We start from the raw sequence: 23,972 nt of genomic DNA, 5'->3' as shown, positions 1-23,972 counted from the left end.
ACCAGCGTGATGGCTAATAGATTTATATTAGGAAACTAGCTTAGCGCCGCTGTCTCACACGCGTTGAGGGATGATCCGCACAGATTTTTTGTTTTGTTTTTCTTTGATAGAATTTTTATGCCGTTCACATATTGCAACACCTTCTAAACACTTCACGCTAATTAAAGCTATAGAAGCGTGGTCTTTTCCGAATGTACTTCCGACCTAAAAGCGATTCTGGTAGTTGGAGTCCAGGCTTTCTCTTAATCATGCATTTTGTGTTCTTGTGCTGACATTTCCACAGAAACTTTCGTCCCCTAACTCAAATTTATTTATATCTAACCGAGAAATGAAATACCAATTTTCGTAGTTTTAACTTTAATTTTTTTCTAATATAACGAAATATAGATTTAGTTTTAAAAATGCTTTCACAATGTAATATTTTCGTAAAACGTTTCAGCCCTATTTCACTCCCTTGGGGGCTGAATTTCCAAAAACAGTGAAATACATATTTTTTATTTACAATAGAGAAAGGAAATACAAATTTCCATAGTTTTAGCAATAAAAATGCTTTTATAATGAAATATTTCATAAAACACTTTATTACCTGTCTCATCCCCTTGTGGACTGAATTTTCAAAAACACTGAAACACGCAATTTTTTTCATGTAACCCAGAAGTCAAATACTTGAATAGTTCTTTAATAATGATTTATTTTCACTATTTCACTACCATGGGGGTTAAATTTGCAAAAATGCTGAAATACGTTTTTTTTTATTTCTGGTCTACAAACCAAATACCAATTTCCGCAATCTAGCTTCAAAATTGCCTAGCGACATATTTTCCAAAAACTTTCATCCCCTTCTTTTATTCTCTTAGGGATGGAATGTCGAAGAATCCCTTCTTAAGAGACGCCTTGAATATATGATCAAGATCTTCTGCAAATGTCAGGTATCTAGCCTTAGTGGTTTTAGCAGAGCGATGATGAATCAGTGAGTCATTCAATCAGTCGGGACATTGCCTTTCATATATAGAGACGACCACACAACATTAGATGAGTTGTGCCATTTGGGTAGCAAAGTAACAGTCGACGGCCAAATTACAGAGTATATGAAATGCAAATTGGCAACAGCAAGAAAAACGTTTCCGAAGTAGAAGAGTTAGTTAAATTTAAGAGTTAGGAAGTCTTTCCTGAAGGTACTTGTGTGGAGTGTAGCCTTGTATGGAAGTGAGAGTGGGCGATAAACAGTTGAGAGAAAGAGATAATAGAATCTTTTGAAATGCGATGCTACAGAATAACGCTGAAGACTGCATGGGTTTATCGGCTGTATGATAAGGAGATACTGAGTCGAATTAGGCAAAAAGTTAATTTATCCACAACTTGAGTAAAAGAGAGGATCGATTGATAGGGTACATCCTAAGTCTCGAAGAAATGGTGGGTTTGCTAACGCAGGGAAGTGTGTGTGTGTGTGTGTGTGTGTGTGTGTGTGGACTACAGTGGACAGATTGGAATGGATGTAGATTGCAGTAGTTATTCAGAGTTGAAGAGGTTTGCACAGGACAGAGTAGAATAGAGAGCTGCATCAAACCAATCTACGAACTGAAGACCACAATAATATAGGGTTACTGCAGACATGTGTCAGAAAGCGATGACGATGGAAAGGGTTCTGTTGCGTAAGCACAGCAACTACGGTCAGCAAAGGCCCACTGGAGCCTCTTATGACGTGTACTCACATCTGCTGCTGGCTTCCGTCTCCAGGTCGCTCTTCTCCTTGACGTCATCGGAGCCGGCCGCGCTGTTGACGCTCCTCTCCGTACCTACAGTGGTCGCCGTCGTCGCGACTCCCAGCACAGCTGCCAGCACCGCTAGCGCGGTCAGCGCCTGGGAAAGCGAACAGGGAAAGCTGCTGTTTATCCTTCTCTGTCTATCTCTACTTCTTCAACAAAAGAGCTCATATTGCTGTTAAACTAAGAAAGAAGTTTTTGAGAGTGAATCAGGAGTACACCATTGTATGGAAATGAAATGTAATAAAAACTCAGACGAAGAAACTGAATGTATTTTAAAGGTGGTTCTGTCAAAGAACATTAAAAATTGTGTGTGTTGGTAAAACGCAAGAGGAAGAAATACTGAAAGGATGAGTTGCTGAACGAAAGAATAGATTAGTGGGACATTTGCTATGGCATCCAGGAATGGTTACGTTGTAGGTGGAAGAAGCAGCCGCTGGGGATAAGCGTTGGGAGCAGACAGGGACTGGGATATGTATAACACATTACAGAAGATGTTCGGTCTAGTAGTTATGTAGTGATGAAGCGTATGGTAGAAGGTGGAAAACATCAACAAGATGGATAAATCAAACCAGTCCAGATACTGACGAGCTATAAAGCGTAAGTATCTATCTCCACAGGGCGGGTATGGTGAGCGGGCTGGACCTATGTCTGTCCTAGTAGCCACGACTCCGTGTGATGACGTGTTGTCCAAAGCAAAAAGGGAGGAGGGCTGGGATCTAAAGCCTTCTTGACAGCTGTTTCGTTACAGACATGAGTCTGTCTCATTTGGAAAAATATGAAAGGGGGAATCGACCACAGCTTTGTTAAAAGGAATCACTACGGTATTCGTCTGTCATGATTTAGGAAAAGCTAGATACGACTTATCGGCCGGATGTTTGATCCCCTCGCATCTCAAACGCAAAGCCAGGTAGTCAATCACTGAGTCGCCTTGCTCCGCGTAGTCTTCGGGAGTAGTCGAGGAAGGTGTCGTAAGCTTAATGATATAAACTGCCAGGACAAAAATATCAATGGTGTCTGCAGATGTGACCACTGCAGATAGACCACTAAGAAGTCTTTCCGTGGAGCTCGTAAACCTTCAGCTAGGCCACTGTCGTAGTTCGGTGTGAGAAACTTAGGTGAACCATATGGTGACGAATCGTTTCAATCACATACAAAAAAACATCGACCGATCGAAGAGAGCGCCGTGGTGCAAGATATCAAAACAATATTGGCGACAAGTAATAGTACGCAGTCCTATAATTCGCTGTGTAATTAACATTTGTGATTTTTCTTACTTCTGCTTTCTTTAGTGCAACAACGTAATTTCTTTTTATGGTCAGTCGATAACACTGGGAAAAAAAGAGTAAGATAAGATTTTGCTCCCAAATATTTTTCAAAACAACGTGTAATAATCTGCAATTCTGACTAGTGCAGCTTTATTTACATTATCTTAACTAGACTGAAAGTACGTTGTGTCAGCGTACTTTGGCCATATATTTACCACATGTAACGGAAATTTTTTGTAACGTTCAGTGGAAACTTTAATTACCGATATATAACAGTACTTCGTTTCTCGGAAGTTACGAAGTATCGTTATAAAAAGTGGTCGTTCCGTTCTTTTTTTTTTAATAAGATTAGCTCTATGTTGTCAAGTGCTGACTGGAATACATTCTTAGAAAATCTAAAGACAGCAGGGATAAAATACAGAAAGCGAAAGCTTGTCTGCAGTAGAGTCGAAGGGCAGGAATCGAAGGCTGTAGTTGAGAAGGGGGCGAGACAGCGTTGTAGCCTATTCCTAATGTTATTCTATATGTACACTGTTGTGTACATAGTTCCGCGTAGTCAGCGCGTACACAACTTTCCCACTAGAGCGCGCCCCGCTAAGCACAACAGCGCGGGCGCAGCGCTTGTCCGTCTCTGCACTACGAGATGGCGCTGTCTTAGAGACGGACCAAATTCTGCTTCCGCCGATCGGCGTATTAATATGTAACGCAGCCAATGAGATTGCTGCTAACGTAGAACCTTTTCTCCTCGCGGATCACACCGCGCAGTGATACATGAACGCGCGAGGTATTATAACGAGTGTACAGACCTGCGATTAGTCAGTCTGCATTAGTCTGTAGTCAAGTGTCAGTCTGCGCCTAATAAGATTATCATATTCCTGTACATAGCCATGAAGAGAAATGTATAGACACTTTTGTCAAGTATCAGAGATATGTGAGAATAAGATTAACGCACCAACACCAAAGGTACTTCAGATTGTCAGTTGTAAATAGCATCCAGTATCAAGTTAAGTAAGATTTATGATTTTTATTATTTTAATAAATGTGTGTGAAAGTTAATCAAGTCCTGTTTGAAGTTGGTCACCGTCGATCTGCTACTCTAAGCGTGCAAGTGGCATTTCTATCGTCTGACTTAACGGCAGAAGATAAACACGCCACGATAAGATCACGAGACATATTGCTGACACTCGCCTACTTCGTTAGAGCGACAAGTCAAATAATCTGATGGTGTGTGTACCGAAGGTCTTACAGTACGCACACCACATACACTGAGCAAACTGATAAGGAAATGAAGCAGACATTTACAATACGAATCAAATTTCAGGGAGAAGAAATATAAACATTGAGGTTTGCCAATGATAGAGACGCTAATGGGTTTGGAAGATCAGTTGAACGAAATGGATAGTGTCTTGAAAAGGGGTGTCTTATAAGATGAATACACGTATTATGGAATGTAGTGGAATTAAATTAAATGATGCTGAGGGAATCAGGCTACGAAATGAGACCTTGGAGGAAATGTACGAGTTTCCATATCTGGACAGAAAATGCTATATCTGCACATTTAGCAAATATATTAAAAGTATATGAAATATTTATTTAATTACAGCCTTTCAGTCTGCCAGTATGTTAGCTTTTCATGTGGTGTTAATGAGAAATTTGGGAGGATTATTCCCAGGTTTGCGAATTTCATCTGCGCCTTTACTAAAACTATATGTTTGTGGAAATAATATAAACGTTATGAATAAATATTGCGACCTCTGAGTGACAGAAACTATCAATTCTTGTGTTGTATTACGCGATACACAAGCACAAATTTGGGAGACGGTCAGACGAGAATCCGAATCCAATCCCTGCCGTTCGAGGACAATGCTTCCTCAATTGAGCTACCATAGTACCCCTCAAGGACCCATTCAAAATTTCAAGTTGCTTAAGTTGCTACTGTCTCCTCTCCATTCCTTGCAGATTTCACAGGATCTGTTTCGCAGTTGTGTGGGAACAGCATCCACGAAAGAAGACTACAGCATGGATGGAGAATTTACCGAAGCCACCAGTCGAGGTTTCGCAGCAGTTAATTCACTATACTCCTATATACATCCCCGCTCTCTCATATCCATTCAATGCTCAGAGATTTCTTTAGGCCATTTCACGCGGATACCAGAATGGTTTCTTAAAGGGACCATGACCACGTCCTTCAGCGAACTATTCCTCCATCCTTAATGACCTCGAAAATGACAGAACGTTAGACTCCAACCATGTTTCGTCGTAGCCTCATGGCTGTGGCTAGCTTCGAAATCTTTTCACCTTCGTGGAGTATACGATTCGTTCTACGAGATATTTCGAGAGAACACCGTACTATATCACAACGACGCCAGGTGTCTCGGTTGTTCTCCGCAAACCGTGATCCTCATTTTCCTTCGAAGATATCATGTCTTCATCCACCTCTATAGTCTGAAAACCACTGTGGAGTGCACGTTAGAAGGTTCCTCCCACTGTACCACATATTTTGTTTTCTTCCCATTCACTCGCTTACGGAGCTCGGAAAGAATAACGGCTTAAATGACTCTGTGCGCGCTGCGATTAATCTAACCACGTCTTCATGGTTCCTGTGTGAGCAATAACTAGGAATGTGTAATATTCCTCACGTAATATTAATTCGACCGCTCGGTTGGCCGTACCGTCTAACGCATGGCTTTCCGGGCGGGAAAGAGCGCCTGGTCCCCGGCACGAAACCGCCCGCCGGATTCGTGACGAGGTCCGGTGAACCGGCCAGTTTATGGATGCTTTTTAGGCGGTTTTCCATCTGCCTCGGCGAATGCGGGCTGGTTCCCCTTATTCCGCCTCACTTACACTATGTCGGCGATTGCTGCGCAAAAAAGTTCTCCACGTACGCATACACCATAACCCTACCATAGGGGTTACACTCGTCTGGTGTGAGACGTTCCCTGGGGGGTCCACCGGGGGCCGAACCGCACAATAACCCTGGATTCGGTGTGGGGCGGCGGAGGGGTGGACTGTGGTAATCGTCGTGGGGTTGTGGACCACTGCGGCTGCGGCGGGGACGGAGCCTGTCCGTCGTTTCTAGGTCCCCGGTTAACATACAATACAATACAATATTAATTCACGTAGATTTGTAAGCAGGCTCTCGGAGGATGGTTGATGACAATTTTCAAGTCTCTCTCCCGAATCAAACAAACCTGTGCTCATTCGTGCTGATCTTCTTTGTATAAGTTCAGTATATCCTGTTTGACCTATTTGGTATGGGTCTCACACACATGAAGTATACTCTAGAATAGGTCGCACGAGTGTCTTATTAGTAACCTCCTTTGTAGACTGGCTGCATTTTCTCTGTATCCTACTTACTTCACCTACGACTTCCAAAGCAATGCTGTAAGCATGTATACGTATGAATTCACTGATTCCAATTGCAATTCATTGACATTGTAGACATAAGATACTAAGTTCTTGACTTTGTAAGGTGCACAGTTTTCGATTTCTGAAGATTTATGGTAAGATTCCAGTCTTTGTACCGCTCTGAAATCATATAAATATCTAACTGAATTCGTGTACAGCATTTTTTAGATAAAACTCAGTCCGAACAGGCCTTGGAAGGCCCAACGGTACCGACCGGCCGCCGTACCATCAACAGCCCACAGGCGTCACTGGATGCGGATATGGATGGGTATGTGGCCAGCACACCGCTCTCCCGGCCGTATGTCAGTTTATGAGAATGGAGCCGCTATTTCTCAATCAAGTAGCTCCTCAATTTGCCTCACAAGGGCTGAGTGCACCTCGCTTGCCAACAGCGCTCGGCAGACCGGATGGTCACCCATCCAAGTGCTAGCCCAGCCCGACAGCCCTTAACTTCGCTGATCTGACAGGAACCGGTGTTACCAGTGTGGCAAGGCCGTTGGCGTATTTTTTAGACAGTGCTTCATTATCTGAATCATCTGCAAATCTGCAAAAAAATTCTGAGGTACAATTAATTTTGTCTACCAGGTCATTAAAATACGAACAGCAGAGGTCCTAATACACTTCTCTGGGACGCGCTTGAAGTTACTTCTACATCTGTCAATAACTCTCCGTTCTAGATAATTTGCTGCGTCCCACCTACCAAGAAGTCATTCCAGTCACAGATTTTGTTTGATACCCCATATGCTCGTAGTTTCGTTAAAAGACAGTGGTGTGGTACTGAGTGAAATACTTTTCGCTATTATATTTTTGAGAGTAGATGTAACTGAAGTGAGCACCATTGGGCGAGAGACCCCTTGCGGGGCATGTCCGGCTGCCTTGGCGCAGGTCTTATTACATTCGACGCTACAGTGGGGGACCAGAGCGTCGGATGGGGATGAAATGATGATGAATACAGCACAACACCCAGGCCCTGAGCGGAGAAAATCCCCGACCTAGTCGAGAATCAAAGCCGGGCCCGTAGGACGGCAATCCGTCACGCTGACCACTTTTTTTTTTTTTTTCGTTGTTGATCGTTGGGCTTGTTCGTTGCGGACGTTACATGACATCCGTTGAAGTTCGTTTGTTGATCCTTCCACTCAGTTTTTTATTACAGACGCCAACCAATTCTCAGACCGAACACGCTGAGGTACTGTGCCGGCTGTAAAGAAGGTTTATAAACCTTACTAACCACTCAGCTATCGGGGCGGACAGTAGATGTAATAAAGGCGCAGGAATGACCAGATTTATATTAGATGCTCTGGCTCTCCAGTAAATCATAAACCTCTCACAGTCTAAAGCAAACGGTTTAGGATCGAAACAGAGTATTGGTCCATTATACCACTGTAACACGAAATTAATCTGCGAACGCAGATGACATTTTTAAAGGGAATTCCGTTGTCTGTTTTTGGTCCAACTCCGTAACTGATGGGTCAGCGTATCTGACTGCTATACTAAGAACCTGGGTTCAATACCCAGCACTGCCAGGGGCTTTCGTTGGTAGGAGGACCGAGACGTGATTCCTCAGAACCCGGGTTCAATACCCGGGACTGCCAGGGGCTTTTCGTTGGCGGGAGGACTGGGACGTGACTCATTGTCGTGAGGCCAACTGAGGAGCTCCCTGAATGAGAAGCAGCGGCTCCAAGGTCGGGGCGCTGACAGCGGGTGGGAGAGCGGTGTGGTGTGCTGTCCGCACGTCTCTCCACGCCGCATCCAAATGGCGCCATTGTCGATGGTCTTCAAGGACTGGTCGCGCAGTTAGTTCAGGTCTCTTGTTTATACCACCTCCTTTATCTTGAGGTCAGCATTGCGCCGGGTTTGTGTGTACTGCGGCTACGACGTATGCCTATGCAGCAGTTCATTGTTCAGTACAGTAGCGTTATTTCGGTCTAATAACACGAACAACGAAATTAAACGAATATATTTGTCGTGTTGATATCAGTCAAGAGTAGGGAACAATGAAAATAATCCCAATAGACATACTTCCAGAAACCAATGGCTTCACCGGTACGACGTTAGAAGATGTACAGTCATGCCAATGTTACAACACTTTTTAAGTTTATCTGCATCTGCATCGAAATACATACTACGCAAGCGACGGTACATTGTATGGCGGAGTGTACCTCGTACAACTACTAGTCACTCGCAAGTGGAGGGAAGCGAAAACGACTATCTATATGCTTCCATATGAGACTTAATTTTTCTTATATTTTCTTCGTCGTCGTTACGAGAAATGGATGATAGCGGCAGTATAATCTTTCTATAGTCAACCAATAATGTCGGATCTCTAAATTTCCTCAATAGTGCTTCGCGGAAAGAACGTCGTCCTCCAGCCCCGGGGATTCCCAATTGACTCCACTATATTTCCGTAGTACTTGGTACTGATCGAACCTACCGGTAACAACTCTAACAGCAAGCCTCTCAATTGACTCGATGTCTTCCTTTAATCCGACCTAGTGGCAATCCCAAACATTCGAGCAGTACTCAAGAATGAGTCGCACTACGGTTCTATACGCCGTCTCCTTTATAAATGAGCTACACTTTCTCAAAACTCCCCACAAAACGAGATAGAACATTCGCCTTCCCGACTGACGTGCTCATTTCATTTCATATCCCTTTTCAATGTTACGCCTGGATATTTAATCAATGCGAATGTCAGACAGCACCCGCTAATACTGCATTCGAACATTACAGGATTGTTTTCCTACTCATCTGCATTAGCTTAGATTTTATTTCATTTAAAATAAGCTGCCATACATAAAACCAAATAAAATACAAATTCTCTCTAGGTCGTCCTGTATCCAACTCAACGACGATTCTTCACCGTACACTAAAATATCTTCCACAAACAGTCCCATACTGTTGCTGACCCTACGCCAGATGGTTTATGTACGTAGGTAACTAGAGCGGTCCTGTCACACTTCGGTGGGGCACCGCTGATGACGATACCCCTGTCCCTAAAGAACCATCACAAGTGAGTCGTAAATTACAGAGTGATAAAATGCCCTCGTTTGATTTTATCAGCATTCCGGATACCTAACTAGTGGTAACTAACTTTTCGACAACAAGTCTAACTGTCGTGTCTCACCAATACTGTACTCTACCTGACCCGTGTCTTAACCTGTTGAACTTTTTCTTTATTGGGAGATTTAAAATCTTTGGTGTATTCCAAAACTTTTCAGAGGGTCGGTGAACTCTGGGAACACATTGTGAAGTTTATATTTGTTGTTCTTCTGATGTGCTGTCCAATACAATAAGAGTTCTTCATACTCGGGAGGAACAGAGAGTTTTATCTCTTTCACCTCACTACAGGATCTGGAAGGAAAATTTACTCAAGTGAGGACTACGTAACATGAAGAGCGTTCTCAAACAGTGTCTGATAGTACTAATGCAATCAGAAAAAACGGACAAGTATTTGCTCTCGTAAGGAATAAACCGGCTAAATCTGGGTGTTCTATACTATCACAGAAAGGTAACATAGAATACCCTTGTAGTACAGAGCACAACATCGACCGTAAATGTGTTTATTGCCTCAGACAGGGATCATAATTAAAAGCTTCACTCCCTTCGGGGTCTTATGAACATTCTGTAGCCGGTAGGACACTGAATTTAAGGGGTACTCAAATAAGAACATATTTTACGTGAGTCGATCAGTGTTCTGTTTTTGTCATACAAGGAAATGAGTTGTTCTATAACGCTGTTTTGAAGGCTATCCTGTTCAGTTTTCAGATAACGCCTTTTTTAACGAGCTACACCGTTGCCTCAAAGTGGCGCATTCTACAAGAACGTGACGCGTTATCAGCCTTAGGACGGCGTTGTAAGCTGCGTCGATGCTCGCCACACGTGAGATTTGTCGGCTGAGATAGAAGTATTCGACGCATTGGAGTGAATGAATGAAGAAACAAGCAGAAAATATGAAGCCAACTGCGGACATGGTTTCTGCTGTCATTTGACCTGTAAGACAGGTTATATACTGTCTTTTGCCGCGATAATAATTCAAATATTTGGGCCTGGCATATGCCATTTACAGAAATTGGTTCTGTTCTCCGTAAATAGGGGCGGGTCGCCCATATGCTTCTGACGTCAACATGAAGACGGCACGGCAAGCGTTTGCATGGTATCCGACAGAATTAGCATACACGACGGTTAGAGTGTTGCAAATGCCAGTTATCAACAGCATACAAAGACTTGTGTAAGAAGTTGTGTGTATAGGCCAACGAGATGCAGGTGCTACAAGCATCAAACTCGATGGACAAACTTCAGCGAGAACAGTTTGCAGTGGATGTGCTAGCCGAGACTGATACAAACAATGACTTTCCGGAAATGATTTATTTGTGTAATGACTCAACTTTCCTTTGCATCCAGCAAACTGAATTGTCATACAGTTCGTATACGGGGATTAGAGTGTCCTCAGGTTACACGTTGTGTGCAGTGTGTGTGGTGCAGAGTTAGGCACATATCATCAATCTATTCCAGCGAGAATAACATCAGCAGTGGTGTTTACGTGGACATGTTACAACAGTTAGCGATGCCACAATTGGAACACTTGCAACAAGAAGATACGGCACCTCCCTGATGCCCGTAACTTTTGGATGAAAAGCTTTCTGTTAGGTGGATTGGACGAGGTGGCCCTGTTCAGTACACGATCGCCTGGCATCACACCACCACACTTATTCCTATGGTGTTTTGTAAAGTATCAAGTGTACCGATCAAGGTTACCGGCTTATAGGACTTGAATATACATATTCGCAATATATTTTAACATGCCACCGTGGAGAGAAATTGAGTGTTGCTAGCGGTGCACGCACTTACGTGTATGAATGAGGAATCAAAATTTATGGGTTACCTAGCCGTATGTTGAAAGCCAATTGTTATCGTCTGGTATAATTTTAAAGTTACTGGAGTCCTAAATTGGTAGTATAATTCGTGAACACTCTGTATAACTTCTACATCCTTCTATGGATAGGGAAGTGACGGTCGCGAGGTTGTGTGCTACCCATAATTGCAACTATTGGCAGCTTTCGCCGGCCGCGGTGGCCGAGCGGTTGTAGGCGCTACAGTCTGGAACAGCGCGACCGCTACGGTCGCAGGTTCGAAGCCGGCATCGGGCATGGATGTGTGTGATGTCCTTAGGTTAGTTAGGTTTAAGTAGTTCTAAGTTCTAGGCGACTGATGACCTCACAAGTTAAGTCCCATAGTGCTCAGAGCCATTTGAACCATTTTGGCAGCTTTCGTTAGCCAGTCAGTGTCTTTGCGGTGGCGAACGCGTCGCTTAGTTGGCCAGTTTGTCTTGTCGCTGGTGTGGTCCACTGTGATGTCGAATCTGGCGCCTGAGTTGAACTGGTTGTTGTGCCTCGAACTGCAGGCTCCATGCAGGAGAAGGCGCTAATGGTAACGTGTCGTTTCCCATGCACATTGATAAGGCTTGAAAGGCACTTGTGCTGCTGAGAATCAACAGACGAACTTCTTCCGTTGGGCCAGTATGTAACACAGAAAGACCGCATTCCGTATATACGAAACGAGCACGACCTTACTCTATACGAAGTGGTGTAACAGTTAATTCAGCTTCATGACGAGAACCTCCTTATGTCTTCAGAAGTAACAAGTCGCTATTTCTACTGATGTGAGCGTCACACGACCTTCGCTGAGTGCCGATTACGTTCCATTGCTTTCACTCCGTCTGCAAAAGATATTCCGTGTACTGGTTAATGCGTAATATCCTGCCAGAAAACAAGTCGTTAACGATGTAGCAACGACTGAAACTGGACGCTTATAACGGGTGCAGGAAAATATGTTACAGAAAGGAAAAGAGCACTTTGGTCTGGGTAAAAGGAGGGGAGGGCAGCACGTAGTCAATGACCTTGTGCAGGGAACGATTCCTTCACTTGCACGTACTGTTTTAGGTCAGTAGTGGTATTGGGGGAAGTGCCAACAAAACGGTTATTCACGTGGGCTTGTAAAATATATGAGACTGGCGGTATCCCATCAGACTTTGGGTAAACATCATGCACACAACTACCAAGATTGCACGAGCCGACAAGTGTGAGAATCATCGCACAGTCAGTGTAATAGCTCAAGCATCCAAATTGCTGACAAGAATAATATGCAGAAGAATGGAAAAGAAAACTGAGGATCTATTGGGTGACGATCAGTTTAAGGAAGGTAAAGGCACCAGAGAGCCAATTCTGACGTTGCGGTTGATAATCGAATCAAGACTGAAGAAAAATGAAGACACGCCATAGGATTCGTTAACAAGGAAAAAACGTTAGTCAGTGTAAAATGGTGCAACATGTTCAAAAGCCTGAGAAAATAAGGGTAAGCTACTGGAAAAGACGGGCAATATCCATTATGTACAAGAACCGAGAGGGAATAATAAAAGTGGAAGACCAAGCACGAAGTGCTTGGATTGACAAGGATGTAAGGCAGGGATGAATTCTTTCGCCTCTACTGTTCAATCTATACGTCGAAAAAGCAGTTATGGAAGTAAAGTAGAAACTGAAGAGTGGGATTAAAATTCAGTGTGAAAGGATATCAATGTTAAGAATTGCTGGTGACATTGTTACAGAATTTAGAGTGAGAGTAAATCGAAGAAAGATGAAAGTAATGAGAAGTAGCTGAAATGACAACAGTGAGAAACTTAACATCATAATTGTTGGTCACAAAGTAGAAGAAGTTACGGAATTGTGCTATGTAGGCAGCAAAGTGACTCATAACGGACGGAACAAATAGGACATAAAAAGGACTGGCAAAAAAGACATTCTCGGCCAAGGGAAGTCTACTAGCATCAAATATAGGCCTTAATTTGAGGAATAAATTTCTGAGAATGTGCGTTTGCAGTAAGAATTGTATGGCAGTGAGACATGGACTGCGGGAAAACCGGAACAGATGAGAATATAAGCATTGAAGATGTGATGCTAAGAAGAATGTTGAAAATTAGGTGGGCTGATAAGGTAAGGAATGACGAGGTTCTCCGTAAAATCGGCGAGGAAAGGAATATTTGGAAAACACTGGCAAGAAGAAGGAGAAGGGACAAGCTGGTCGGATATCTGTTTAGACATTGGTCATAGCTTCCATGGTACTGGAGGAAGATGTGGAGGATAAAAACTGTAGAGGAAGACAGAGATTGCGATACATCCAGTAAGTAACTGATTACGTAGATTTCAAGTGCTGCTCGGGGATGAAAAGGTTGGCACAGGAGAGGAATTCGTGACGGTCCGCATCAAGCGTCAGAATACTGATGACTGAAAAAAAAAGGCTGTCTAATGTAGAGAGAAAGGACTTGATTTTCGATCACGATATTCGAGATCTCAATAATATTGTTGCGTGTTGATGTTTCTCTTTGGTTAGTCATTATAGCACCTACAAAGTGAAGGTTTATTCCTGGATTCTCTTCGAAGGAACCATCCTGATGCTGACAAGTAATTTAAAGAAACTACGGGACCCTTAAATTATGATGTTCAAATGGGCAGCTATATCTCGTTCGTTCCAATAAGAGTACCTTGTCCCGGTCAGGGGTAAATATCTTATTTGAGTTGTTTGGCATCAGAATTATTATATATTTTTTTATTGTCACAATACCATCCCAAGAGAATGGGTGCACACTGAAGAAACGATGACAATAAACAAAGAGTTAGACAAAACAGAGTTACAATAACGTTACCACTGTAATGTTATTTTATCGGAAGATGGGCTAGTGACGCGAACATAGACCGCGCTAAATAAACATTTTGTAACAGGTATAATTTTTAAAAAGAAATGATCTGTAAGATAGACGTTAATGAATTGAGAAGCATATGTTAAGAACACAAATTTACCTAAACTGGTACATAAAACTAAAAATCTGGTTTTTACATGTAAATACCAAACTCTGAATAAACTGTCGTTAACAGTAAAGTAATATATGTCAATGTAGACTTAGACACCGACGTTTCGTCGCCGAATTTGAGCGCTACCACCCGGAAGGAAGCCCGAGAAGATTTCGTTAATAGAGTAAGAGAATAAGTCAAATATCTTTCCCGTGAAACAATGTATGATTATCACGAAGGTATATATATATAAAATTTACAAAATTCTGTAATATTTCCTAGAAATTAGCAAACATCTGAAAAATAAAACACATAAACTTACGACATTAAAGTTTTAGAAGACTGCTACTCTACCAACGCCATTAGATGGTAGAAAGGAAGAAAGAAATTCAATAGAGAGAACGCAAATGTGGTTTCTGAGAAATCTAAAGTGATGGAAAAGACCACATAAGATTAGAATTTTCTGAAAATGATGGACTATTGAAGATGTCATATTAGTCGAATGCAGTTTAGCCATTAGGCAATTCACGTTATCATTTGACTGCAATAAACTTTACTGCTATACGTCGCCCTTCTTCAAAAGATTTCTATTTCCCTTTCATCACATTTACATTTTAATGTGGGCTTTGCCGTTCTATTATGATATTAGCCAAGCGTATTTGAATTCGGTCGATGCATGCCGGCATCCATACTTGGTGACGTCTCCAAACACTGGAACAGTACTCTAGAACTGGTCACACTAGCGTCTTGTAACCAATTTTCTTACTAATCTACTATTCTCTCCAAGAACCCTTACAACAAATCTAAGTTTTCCATTCGCATTTCCTATCAAAGATTTTACGCGTTCTCCCCGTTTTTTACCGCTTCTTAACACACACATCAAAAAAAGTTTTGCATCACCCTGGATCTCAAAACTCCTGAAGATAGACGTTGACTGTGGATATTTTATCACAAGCACAGTCCTTTTGACTGTTCTCAGATGCCACTAAACCCGCCCAAACATGTAAACAACCATGCATGAGCAGCGCCTATTAGACGGAGGGGGTCCGACAGCCGATGAGTTCCAGTCATTCCACCAGGAAGGAGGTACACGGCTCGTGTTGTTTAGTTCAACCATGCCTAGACGGTCAATACCGCGGTTCGATCGCGGCCGCATTGTTACGTTGTGGCAGGAAGGGCTCTCAACAAAGGAAGTGTTCAGGTATCTCAGAGTCAACCAAAGCTATGTTGTTCGGACATGGAGGAGATACAGAGAGACAGGTACTGTCGATGACATGCCTCGCTCAGGGCGCCCAAGTGCTACTGCTGCAGTGGATTACCGCTACCTACGGATTACGGCTCGGCGGAACCCTGATAGCAACGCCACCATGTTGAATAATGCTTTTCGTGCAGCCACAGGACATCTCGTTACGACTCAAACTGCGCGCAATAGGCTGCATGATGCGCAACTACACTCCCGACGTCCATGGTGAGGTCCATCTTTGCAACCACAACACCATGCAGCGCGGTACAGATGGGCTCAACAACTTGCCGAATGGACCTCTCAGGATTGGCATCACGTTGTCTTCATTGATGAGTGTCGCATATGCCTTCAACTAGACAATCGTCAGAGACGTGTTTGGACGCAACCCGGTTAAGCTGAACGCCTTAGACATACTGTCCATCGAGTGCAGGTGGAGGTTCCTTGCTGTTTCGTGGTGGCATTATGTAGGGCCGACGTACGCCGCTGGTGGTCATGGAAAGCGCCGTAACGGCTGTACGATACGTGAATGCCATCCTCCGACCGATAGTGCAACCATATCGGCAGCATATTGGCGAGGCATTCGTCTTCATGGACGACGATTCGCGCCCCCATCGTGCACATCTTGTGAAAGACTTCCTACAGGATAACGACATCGCTCGAATAGAGTGGCCAGCATGTTCTCCAGACATGAATCATATCGAACATGCCTGGGATGGATTGAAAAGGGCTGTTTATGGACGATGTGACCCACCAACCACTCTGAGCGATCTATGCCGAATCGCCGTTGAGGAGTGGGACAATCAGGACCAACAGTGCTTTGATGAACTTGTGGATAGTATGCCACGACGAATACAGGCATGCATCAATGCAAGAGGACGTGCTACTGGGTATTAGAGGTACCGGTGTGTACAACAATCTGGACCACCACCTCTGAAGGTCTCGCTGTATGGTGGTACAGCATGCAATGTGTGGTTTTCAAGAGCAATAAAAAGGATGGAAATGATGTTTTTGTTGATCTCTATTCCAATTTTCTGTACAAGTTCCGGAACTCTAGAATCAGAGGTGATGAAAAACTTTTTGGATGTTTGTTTTACCGACACTGTCTGCTCAAAAGTATCCACCATCCTCATGTATCAGGGAATTGACTACCAGATGTGACGAGAAGTGGACCAGCCAGTATAAAAGGAGGCGACGAGTATTGCGTTGTCAGTACAGAAGCAGTGAAAATAGAGTGGATCGATCAGGAGAGCTCTGTGACTTCGAACGTGGACTAGTCACTAGTCATACGGGTAGCAGATCAATCAGAGAAATTTCACCCCTTCTAGAAGTGTCTCAATCGACTGTTGGTGATGTAGTTGTGAAATGAATCACAGGTAAACGATGATCAGGCGGACCTCTTATGCTGATGGCCAGCGACGTTCGAGTATTGCAAAGGGTGGTTTTAAAAAGTCCCACGAAATCAGCGGAGGGAATAACTCGCGAGTTCCGAAGTGCTGCCAGCAGAATAGGCGGCTAAACAGAACGGGGTGAAATAGTAGAGCAGCTCGTACTAAGCCACACATTCCTGTAACCAGTGCTAAGCGATGGTTGAAGTGGTGTAAAGAGCGACGCGGTGGATGACTGGAAACGAGTGATTTGAAGTAAAAGAATCATGCTATACCCTGTGACAATCCGATTTAAGGGTTTGGATTTGGCGAATACCTGGAAAACGTTGCCTCTCATGTGTAGTGCCAACAGTGAAGTATGGAGAAGATGGTGTCAGAAAATGGGTATGGTTTTCGTGGTTGGGGTGTCCTTCTCTCACGGCACTTACGAAAACACTAAATGCGGAAGGAGATGAACACATTTTACAACATCGTGTACTACGAAGAGTAGAGGAATATTTCAGAGACGACTACTGTTTGTATTGGCATGACAGTGCATCCTATCATAAAGCATCACATGTGAGGTAGTGGTTTCTCCACAATAAGTCCTGAAATAGACTACCTACAGTGCCGACCCAAAACCAATGGAACAGCTTTGGGATGAGCTAGAACCCGCGACTTCACTACAGACCCCATCGGCCAACATCATTATCTCCTCAGGGTTCGACTATGCCATTCTCCCCAGATACATTCAGGCACCTTGTTGAATGTGTCCTCAGCAGCATTAAAGCCGTCATAATGGCACTGTGTGAACACATCCCAAACTGATCACCACTAACAGCTGTTCGGATATTTATGATTAGATAGTGTATAAATATTGAAACATTATCACGCGCTCGGGATGTTCAGCACAGGCAGGGTTGCTGTAGAACTTGGTTCTTTCCTGCCAAATCCCAGCGATTTGGGAATGTGGACAGGAAAACCCATTAGGGGACGTTTGTCAAAGGATTTCCAGCTCTGGCATACACCTGGTGACCAAGGAAAACTACGTAAAAATTTGATAAAAAACGGAAGATGTGATCCAGTTTTAAAATGTTCGGTGACAATATCTTTCATCGCCTCCTCTACTCCCCCCCCCCCCCCCTACACACACACTAAAATTAAAATTGTGTGTGTGTGTGTGTGTGTGTGTGTGTGTGTGTGTGTGTGTGAGTGTGCGCTCGTGTCTTTAAGTGTGTGTGTAGAGTAAAGGATGCCAGGTCAGTGTACCACTTAAAGCGCCTGCGAGTTCTTCGCACCCAGATCTGTTATCGAATTGAGAGTCGTAAATTACTCTTCACTTGACCTCAACGGGATAAATCTGAAGGTGAAGAGACTAAAAGGGTTTTAACTGTGTTGTCAGTCGTTTCTTTTTCACAACTGCGACACACCCTCTGTGTTGTGGTAAACTGGTATTCGCCGTATCAACAAGTAAAATATTTCTCATAGTTGAAGACTGATTTGAACTTCGCAACTAATGAAGCATGTACATTTTTGCCTTCCTATCACTTTTCAACGGACTTAGCCACTCATTTACAGGGGGATCCACAGTTCCAAGTGAACTCGCTACATCGCTGCAGTTAGGCAATTTGCGCATTAACGAAGCGTGCCAGATGTGAAGGAAACGATAAATTACATAAAAAATTCTTGGCTCAGTTTAAGTTAGAACCTCTCGCGATGTAACCTGTAAAATTATGCTGACAGACAATGTCAGACAGTGACTGAAAGTAAAGTGTACTGAGGATTGGATCTTGAAACTGGTGGCAGCTGATGAGTAGCTGAACTTGAGATAACGCTCAGCTTGTAATGGGGATATCATGGGCGTAACCAGGTAACTGGCGCCCAGGGAAAACTTCTATTTTGCGTCTCCCCCTACCGACCCCCTCCTCTGACGATAATTCTCGATCCTCATCACTGATTAGCCTGTTTGTTCATTTACTGGGATCAACATAATTTTCATTTAAGTAAAACGTCAACATTTCAGTAACTCTTTTCTCTGTGATATAATTAAAAACATACAATAGAATCGACAGTCGCATTATTGCGATAATAACGCGATACCTTTTACATTTTTTCGTCGCTGATCAGTAGAAAGCTCTAACAAACACTTCTAAATCGTTTGCTCACTGAGAATAACGAAAGTAGCCGAAAGGAAGAAATAAGGTTTCCTTACTAGGGAGAGGCGGGTCTGATGGAACAGTTATTCAATACAATCAACTTCGAGTCTCCTCTTGTTTTCCTTTCACATATTTCCACCCTCTTCCCATTTTAAGGGCCTCCAGCCTTTCCCTTCATATCATTACCTCGCCTCCTTCTTTACCCTCCCTCTTCCCCTTTTACCTTTTCTCTTTTTTTTTTCACCCGTCATAAAACTGCACCTCCAAGGAAAGGTCGCTCAGGGTGCTCGCCCTCGCTGCCACGCCCCTGTTACGTCACTGGTTGAACTGTCTTGATATTGAGTTTAACATGATGTATTTTTATGAATCAACGGACATCAGAAAAAAATGAAACACTGGAATAGCTCGTTTCATTCGACAATGGAGACTTTTATTTTAGGCGACTGAGGAGACGCGTAATAAACGACTGAAACAAAATATACTTCGGAATACTTATGTTATAAATTTAGGTGACAACTATATAAACAAATATGATGTCAAACAAACAAATAGGCGAAAAGATACGGCATTGGGTGATTAAATCACATAACATTGCAATTAGTTAGAATCGACAAATAACAAGTGGTATTCATCCGGCACAAAATCAAGCTGAAACAAAAATGGTTCAAATGGCTCTAAGCACTATGGGACTTAACATCTGAGGTCATCAGTCCCGCAGAACTTAGAACTACTTAAACCTAACTAACCTAAGGACATCACACACATCCACGCCCGAGGCAGGATTCGAACCTGCGACCGTAGCAGCCGCGTGGTTGCGGACTGAAGCGCCTAGATCCGCTCGACCACAGCGGCCGGCCAATATGAAACGATGAAATAAATCTGCTCATTATCAAGGTAGGTGTAGCACTGAGATTCAATGGGAGAGCAATAATAAACTGAACTGATTTAAGAAGGCGATCCTTTGCAAAACCTATGTCGCTTTCGAAGTAGAAATAAAGGTAGAGACATACGGTATTCGGAGAAGAGAAGCACAGAACGTCACTGTTTCATCTAATCGGCATGAATGCATCACAAATGCGCTGAACAATCTCCAATTGGGGGACTATTTAAGAGAGACATAAACATTTACTCTTAAAAGGCCCAGAATGAATATACCAGAACCAATCAACAAACATATTTCCTTTTACAGTGTGTGATGTTCGCGACAGCAAAAGGAGAGAAATTCGAACTTATACTCAGCGGTATAGACAGTCTATCTTCTTGCGCACCGTGTGCAAATGGAATAGGAAAGTGTGTGTGTGTGTGTGTGTGTGTGTGTGTGTGTGTGTGTGTGTGTGTGTGCGCGTGAGCGTGAGGGGAGGGAGGGGGTTAAATGGTTGGGCAACACTTTGTATCCTTCGCCATTAATCTGAAGACGGCTTGCGGAATACCAATGTAGATGTATGAAACTGATCTCTAGTATTAACTGTCGATAAGTGACGAAGATAATAGCTGAGAAATTACTGAAACGAAATATACTCCTGTTTAATGATTTCAACAAATGCGGGTTAGTTTGGACAATGGCTTAGACTACTTAGTTGTCGAGAATGTTAATTTAATGGTTTGACACTAATTTCAGGTGCGGGTATCACTATTACTGATGAAGTATCACCTGCTATTTCCTTTGAATTGTTCAGTTGACGTCACTGTAGAAGTACACTTTCCTACAGCCAACATTTCACAAAGTCTTTACCTTTTCTAACGATCAAAGTTTTGTATCATTTTCCCTTTATTGTACTAGGTGAGCATAAAGTTTTTGCCTGGATAGAAAAATTTATTTTTAAAGGTCTATGCTAGATACAGCAACGCGGTTTATTGCAAATGGAAGCTTAACTGATAAAGTTTTTATGCACAGACTTCTACACGTGCACGTTTTACCTCAGATGTAGGAATTTCAACCATGGTTAGTGCTTCAATAAGACGGTTCACCGCCACGCTGCGGGTTATCTGTTCTCCAGTTGTTGGGTGAAACACTTCCGTACAGGTGGAATGTTAGAGACAGTCCAACGTCGTGGCCCCACGTTCGCCAGGTTTTTTTTTTTTTTTTTTTAATTTGGGATTACATTAAGGTTAAAAGTGTTCGGTTCACCAGTACCTGATGTGCAAACTTTTACAGTACTGACACAAGACAATGTAGAGGTGGTGACGAAACAGATGTTCGCAAAGACATGTAGAGAAACTCAGTATCGCTTAGACCTTCTAAATACAACAAAAGAGGCATATTTGGAAATGTATCTATTAAATCTTTACGAGTTAATCTAATATTTGTACTAAACCGCATAGCTGTATCCAGTTTAGTTCCTTAGAAATATATATATACATATTTTTTATAATTAGGGGAAGACTGCCTACTCGCCCTGTACAATAGCGTATAACCAAAGACGTTGACACTTAACTCTGTTGCGTATAAAAGCAAAGAGTCAACAGCCATAGATAGAGTAACAGTGTCTATGGAGTTAGGTTACCGTACTGTGCTTGTAGCCAACATGAAACAGAAATAGTCACGTAATGTTGGTATGTCGCTGTTGCTTACATTTTGCTCTAAGATCGTAACTTGATTGTTACACGTGTTTACCCTGTATCCACTCATTTAGTCAGTTATTTACTAGGAACAGAAAGAGCACTGAAGTTTTGCTGCTACGGATACATATCGAAATTCGTAGGTAAGCATCACAAACGTCTAGCTACATTTGTCACACTAGTAAGAGGCGTCTTACGCGTTGATTAATATCGAGACACAATGTAATGAAATCATAGCACCGTGGACCTAACCGATGTGTCAGTACGTCAGTATACTTACAAGTGTTGGATAAATTCTGTAATATGGGAGTGTGCTGCCAGTCAACCGCTTGAACCTACAAACATTTGGAGCAGTTTTGACCTGCAGATAACATTTGTATATGACAGGCTGAGTAATTACTTCCACACTGTATAGATCTCCAAACCGCTGCGCTCGTTTTACGGTGTCACAACAGGGAACAACAAAACTAGTACCTATGATGTAGAGAATTTGTGCGGGCAGTTGTCATTTTAGTTTCGTCAAGGATAAACGTAGATTAAATATATGGCACAAAAAAGTAAAAACTGGGAAGAATGTTGTCTCTACAAATATTTTAGTGTGTAGTAAGTCGAAATTGCAACAGTTGTCATTTTAGTTTCGTCAAGGATAAACGTAGATTAAATATATGGCACAAAAAAGTAAAAACGGGGAAGAATGTTGTCTCTACAAATATTTTAGTGTGTAGTAACTCGAAATTGCAAGTTCAATGTAATTCGGGTCACTTTCACTTTTTCGTACTCGGAACACGTTTCGCAATACCGCCACCGCATACTTTAAGATAGGGGCTTGGTAATGCGATCAAATGCTACAAAAACCTTAAATGTAGCGATGGTTAGCCCTCATTTTCTTGTAAAAAAAAAAGGAGGCTGAATACGAGCGGTGATGCTGCAAACAATGGAAGGGATTTTGCATTTATCTACTCAAAGTTTTAAGCTAAATTCATTCCAGATTTCGATTGCAAATTACCAACACGTCTTCGAATCGCGTGTACAGAACCCACGGTACTTTTCAACGGGAACTATGCGCACTACAGATGTGATCGCACTCAAAATCTGCAGAGCCTTCGCGGACAAACGTTAGGCCGTACAATAGTCACTCGAGTTTTAGAGTCGATGTATGTTGGCGACAAAAATTCTGCTCCGCGCATCTGAATGCTCATTCCGTAGATATTTCTACTCTATGTACAAAAGCAGAGCTTCATCGCGAGTGTCTACGACATTTCACACATTGGTACAACCACAGTACAAGAGGCACTGATAGAATACTTGCTGTGGCTTTTTCTATGCATAGCACTTAATCTCTGTTCGGTTGCCGCCTTTTTGATTCTGTGCACAGCATTATTTTGTAGGACCAACTTTGGTTGTTATGAATTATACAATGAAATTGCTTAATAGCTCGAAAAGTAGATCGTACGAAAATAAAAGTTTAGTGTACAGAAAAGTTTAAGTTTGTATGATTACTTTGTATTTTTAAATGGCGACTGATTGTTAAATTTCGTCTCTCTCTGGTTGCAAAATTAGTTTAATAATGGGCGAAATTATTTCGGCGTGTTTGGAAAAATCAGGGAATCATCGAGAAATAAGGACAAAAAAATTGGCTCTTCCACAACTCATCCCCTCGCCCCGCCTTCCCCCCGATGAAGAAGCATAGTTGAGTGAGAGATAGCCGAAGTATGCTGTCACGCCTGCGTCGGCCCACGTACCTTGTGCAAGTGGTTGCGCTCCATGTCTGCGAGTGAGTGTTACGCCGGGCGCCGCCGGCAGGCCGGTATATATACGCTCGTAGGCGGCCAGGTACGCGTGACGTAACGTCTGGGAGGCGCCCCACCTCCTCCGAAGAAAGGGAAAACCTACCGGGCCGAACTCGTTGTCTGCCGCCGTCGCCTCCTCCGTAAATCCAAATCGCTCCAGAAGGGAGGGCGCAAGTCATTGCTCGCAGTTAGGCTTTCGTTTTCCACTCGCTCTTCCCACGTGGACGCCTCACTCGCTGTCAGGGGGCAGCAATTTCTCAGGCACCGGCGCTCGCGTTTGATGGGCGGCACTGGCGTTCCCCTCGAAGGCGGTCAAGGTTGACCCTCTCCGCCTTAGGACGTGCGTTTCTCGGGAAACATAACAATGCACCGTGGAAGTGCTGCGTCAGGGCAGCGGCTGAAGCAGAAGCGACGGTCTTCACTTCCGTAGTATGGCCGTTCCAGAGCACTGTGTGCTAGTTTACTGTGTTTTGACACTGTTCGCGCTTGCAAGTGTTCGTGTTCCAGCAAAGAGCGAGAGAAAGAGAGAGAGAGGCATATTCAGAAAGACAAGCGACCGACCAAATTACAGAAGTTGTCG

The 23,972-nt window shown here is 43.1% G+C and overlaps 1 protein-coding gene across 1 annotated transcript in view; it reads right to left on the bottom strand.

The window, feature by feature from the left end:
* The window catches only part of LOC126418661 (TATA-binding protein-associated factor 2N-like), a 65,008-nt gene extending 41,540 nt beyond the window's left edge, over positions 1–23,468 (bottom strand). Inside the window, exons 1-2 of the mRNA XM_050085544.1 lie at positions 23,345–23,468; positions 1,713–1,860 (exon numbers count right to left, since the gene is read on the bottom strand). Coding sequence (XP_049941501.1) covers positions 1,713–1,860; positions 23,345–23,368 — 172 coding nt within the window. The 5' untranslated portion in view covers positions 23,369–23,468. The remainder of the gene's footprint in view (positions 1–1,712; positions 1,861–23,344) is intronic.
* Between the last annotated feature and the right edge of the window lie 504 nt (positions 23,469–23,972).

The sequence above is a fragment of the Schistocerca serialis genome, chromosome 9 (genome assembly GCF_023864345.2).
Source record: "Schistocerca serialis cubense isolate TAMUIC-IGC-003099 chromosome 9, iqSchSeri2.2, whole genome shotgun sequence".
Taxonomy (NCBI): domain Eukaryota; kingdom Metazoa; phylum Arthropoda; class Insecta; order Orthoptera; family Acrididae; genus Schistocerca; species Schistocerca serialis.
The sequence above is the reverse complement of the archived record's forward strand: the minus strand, read 5'-3'. Positions and strand labels throughout refer to the sequence as shown.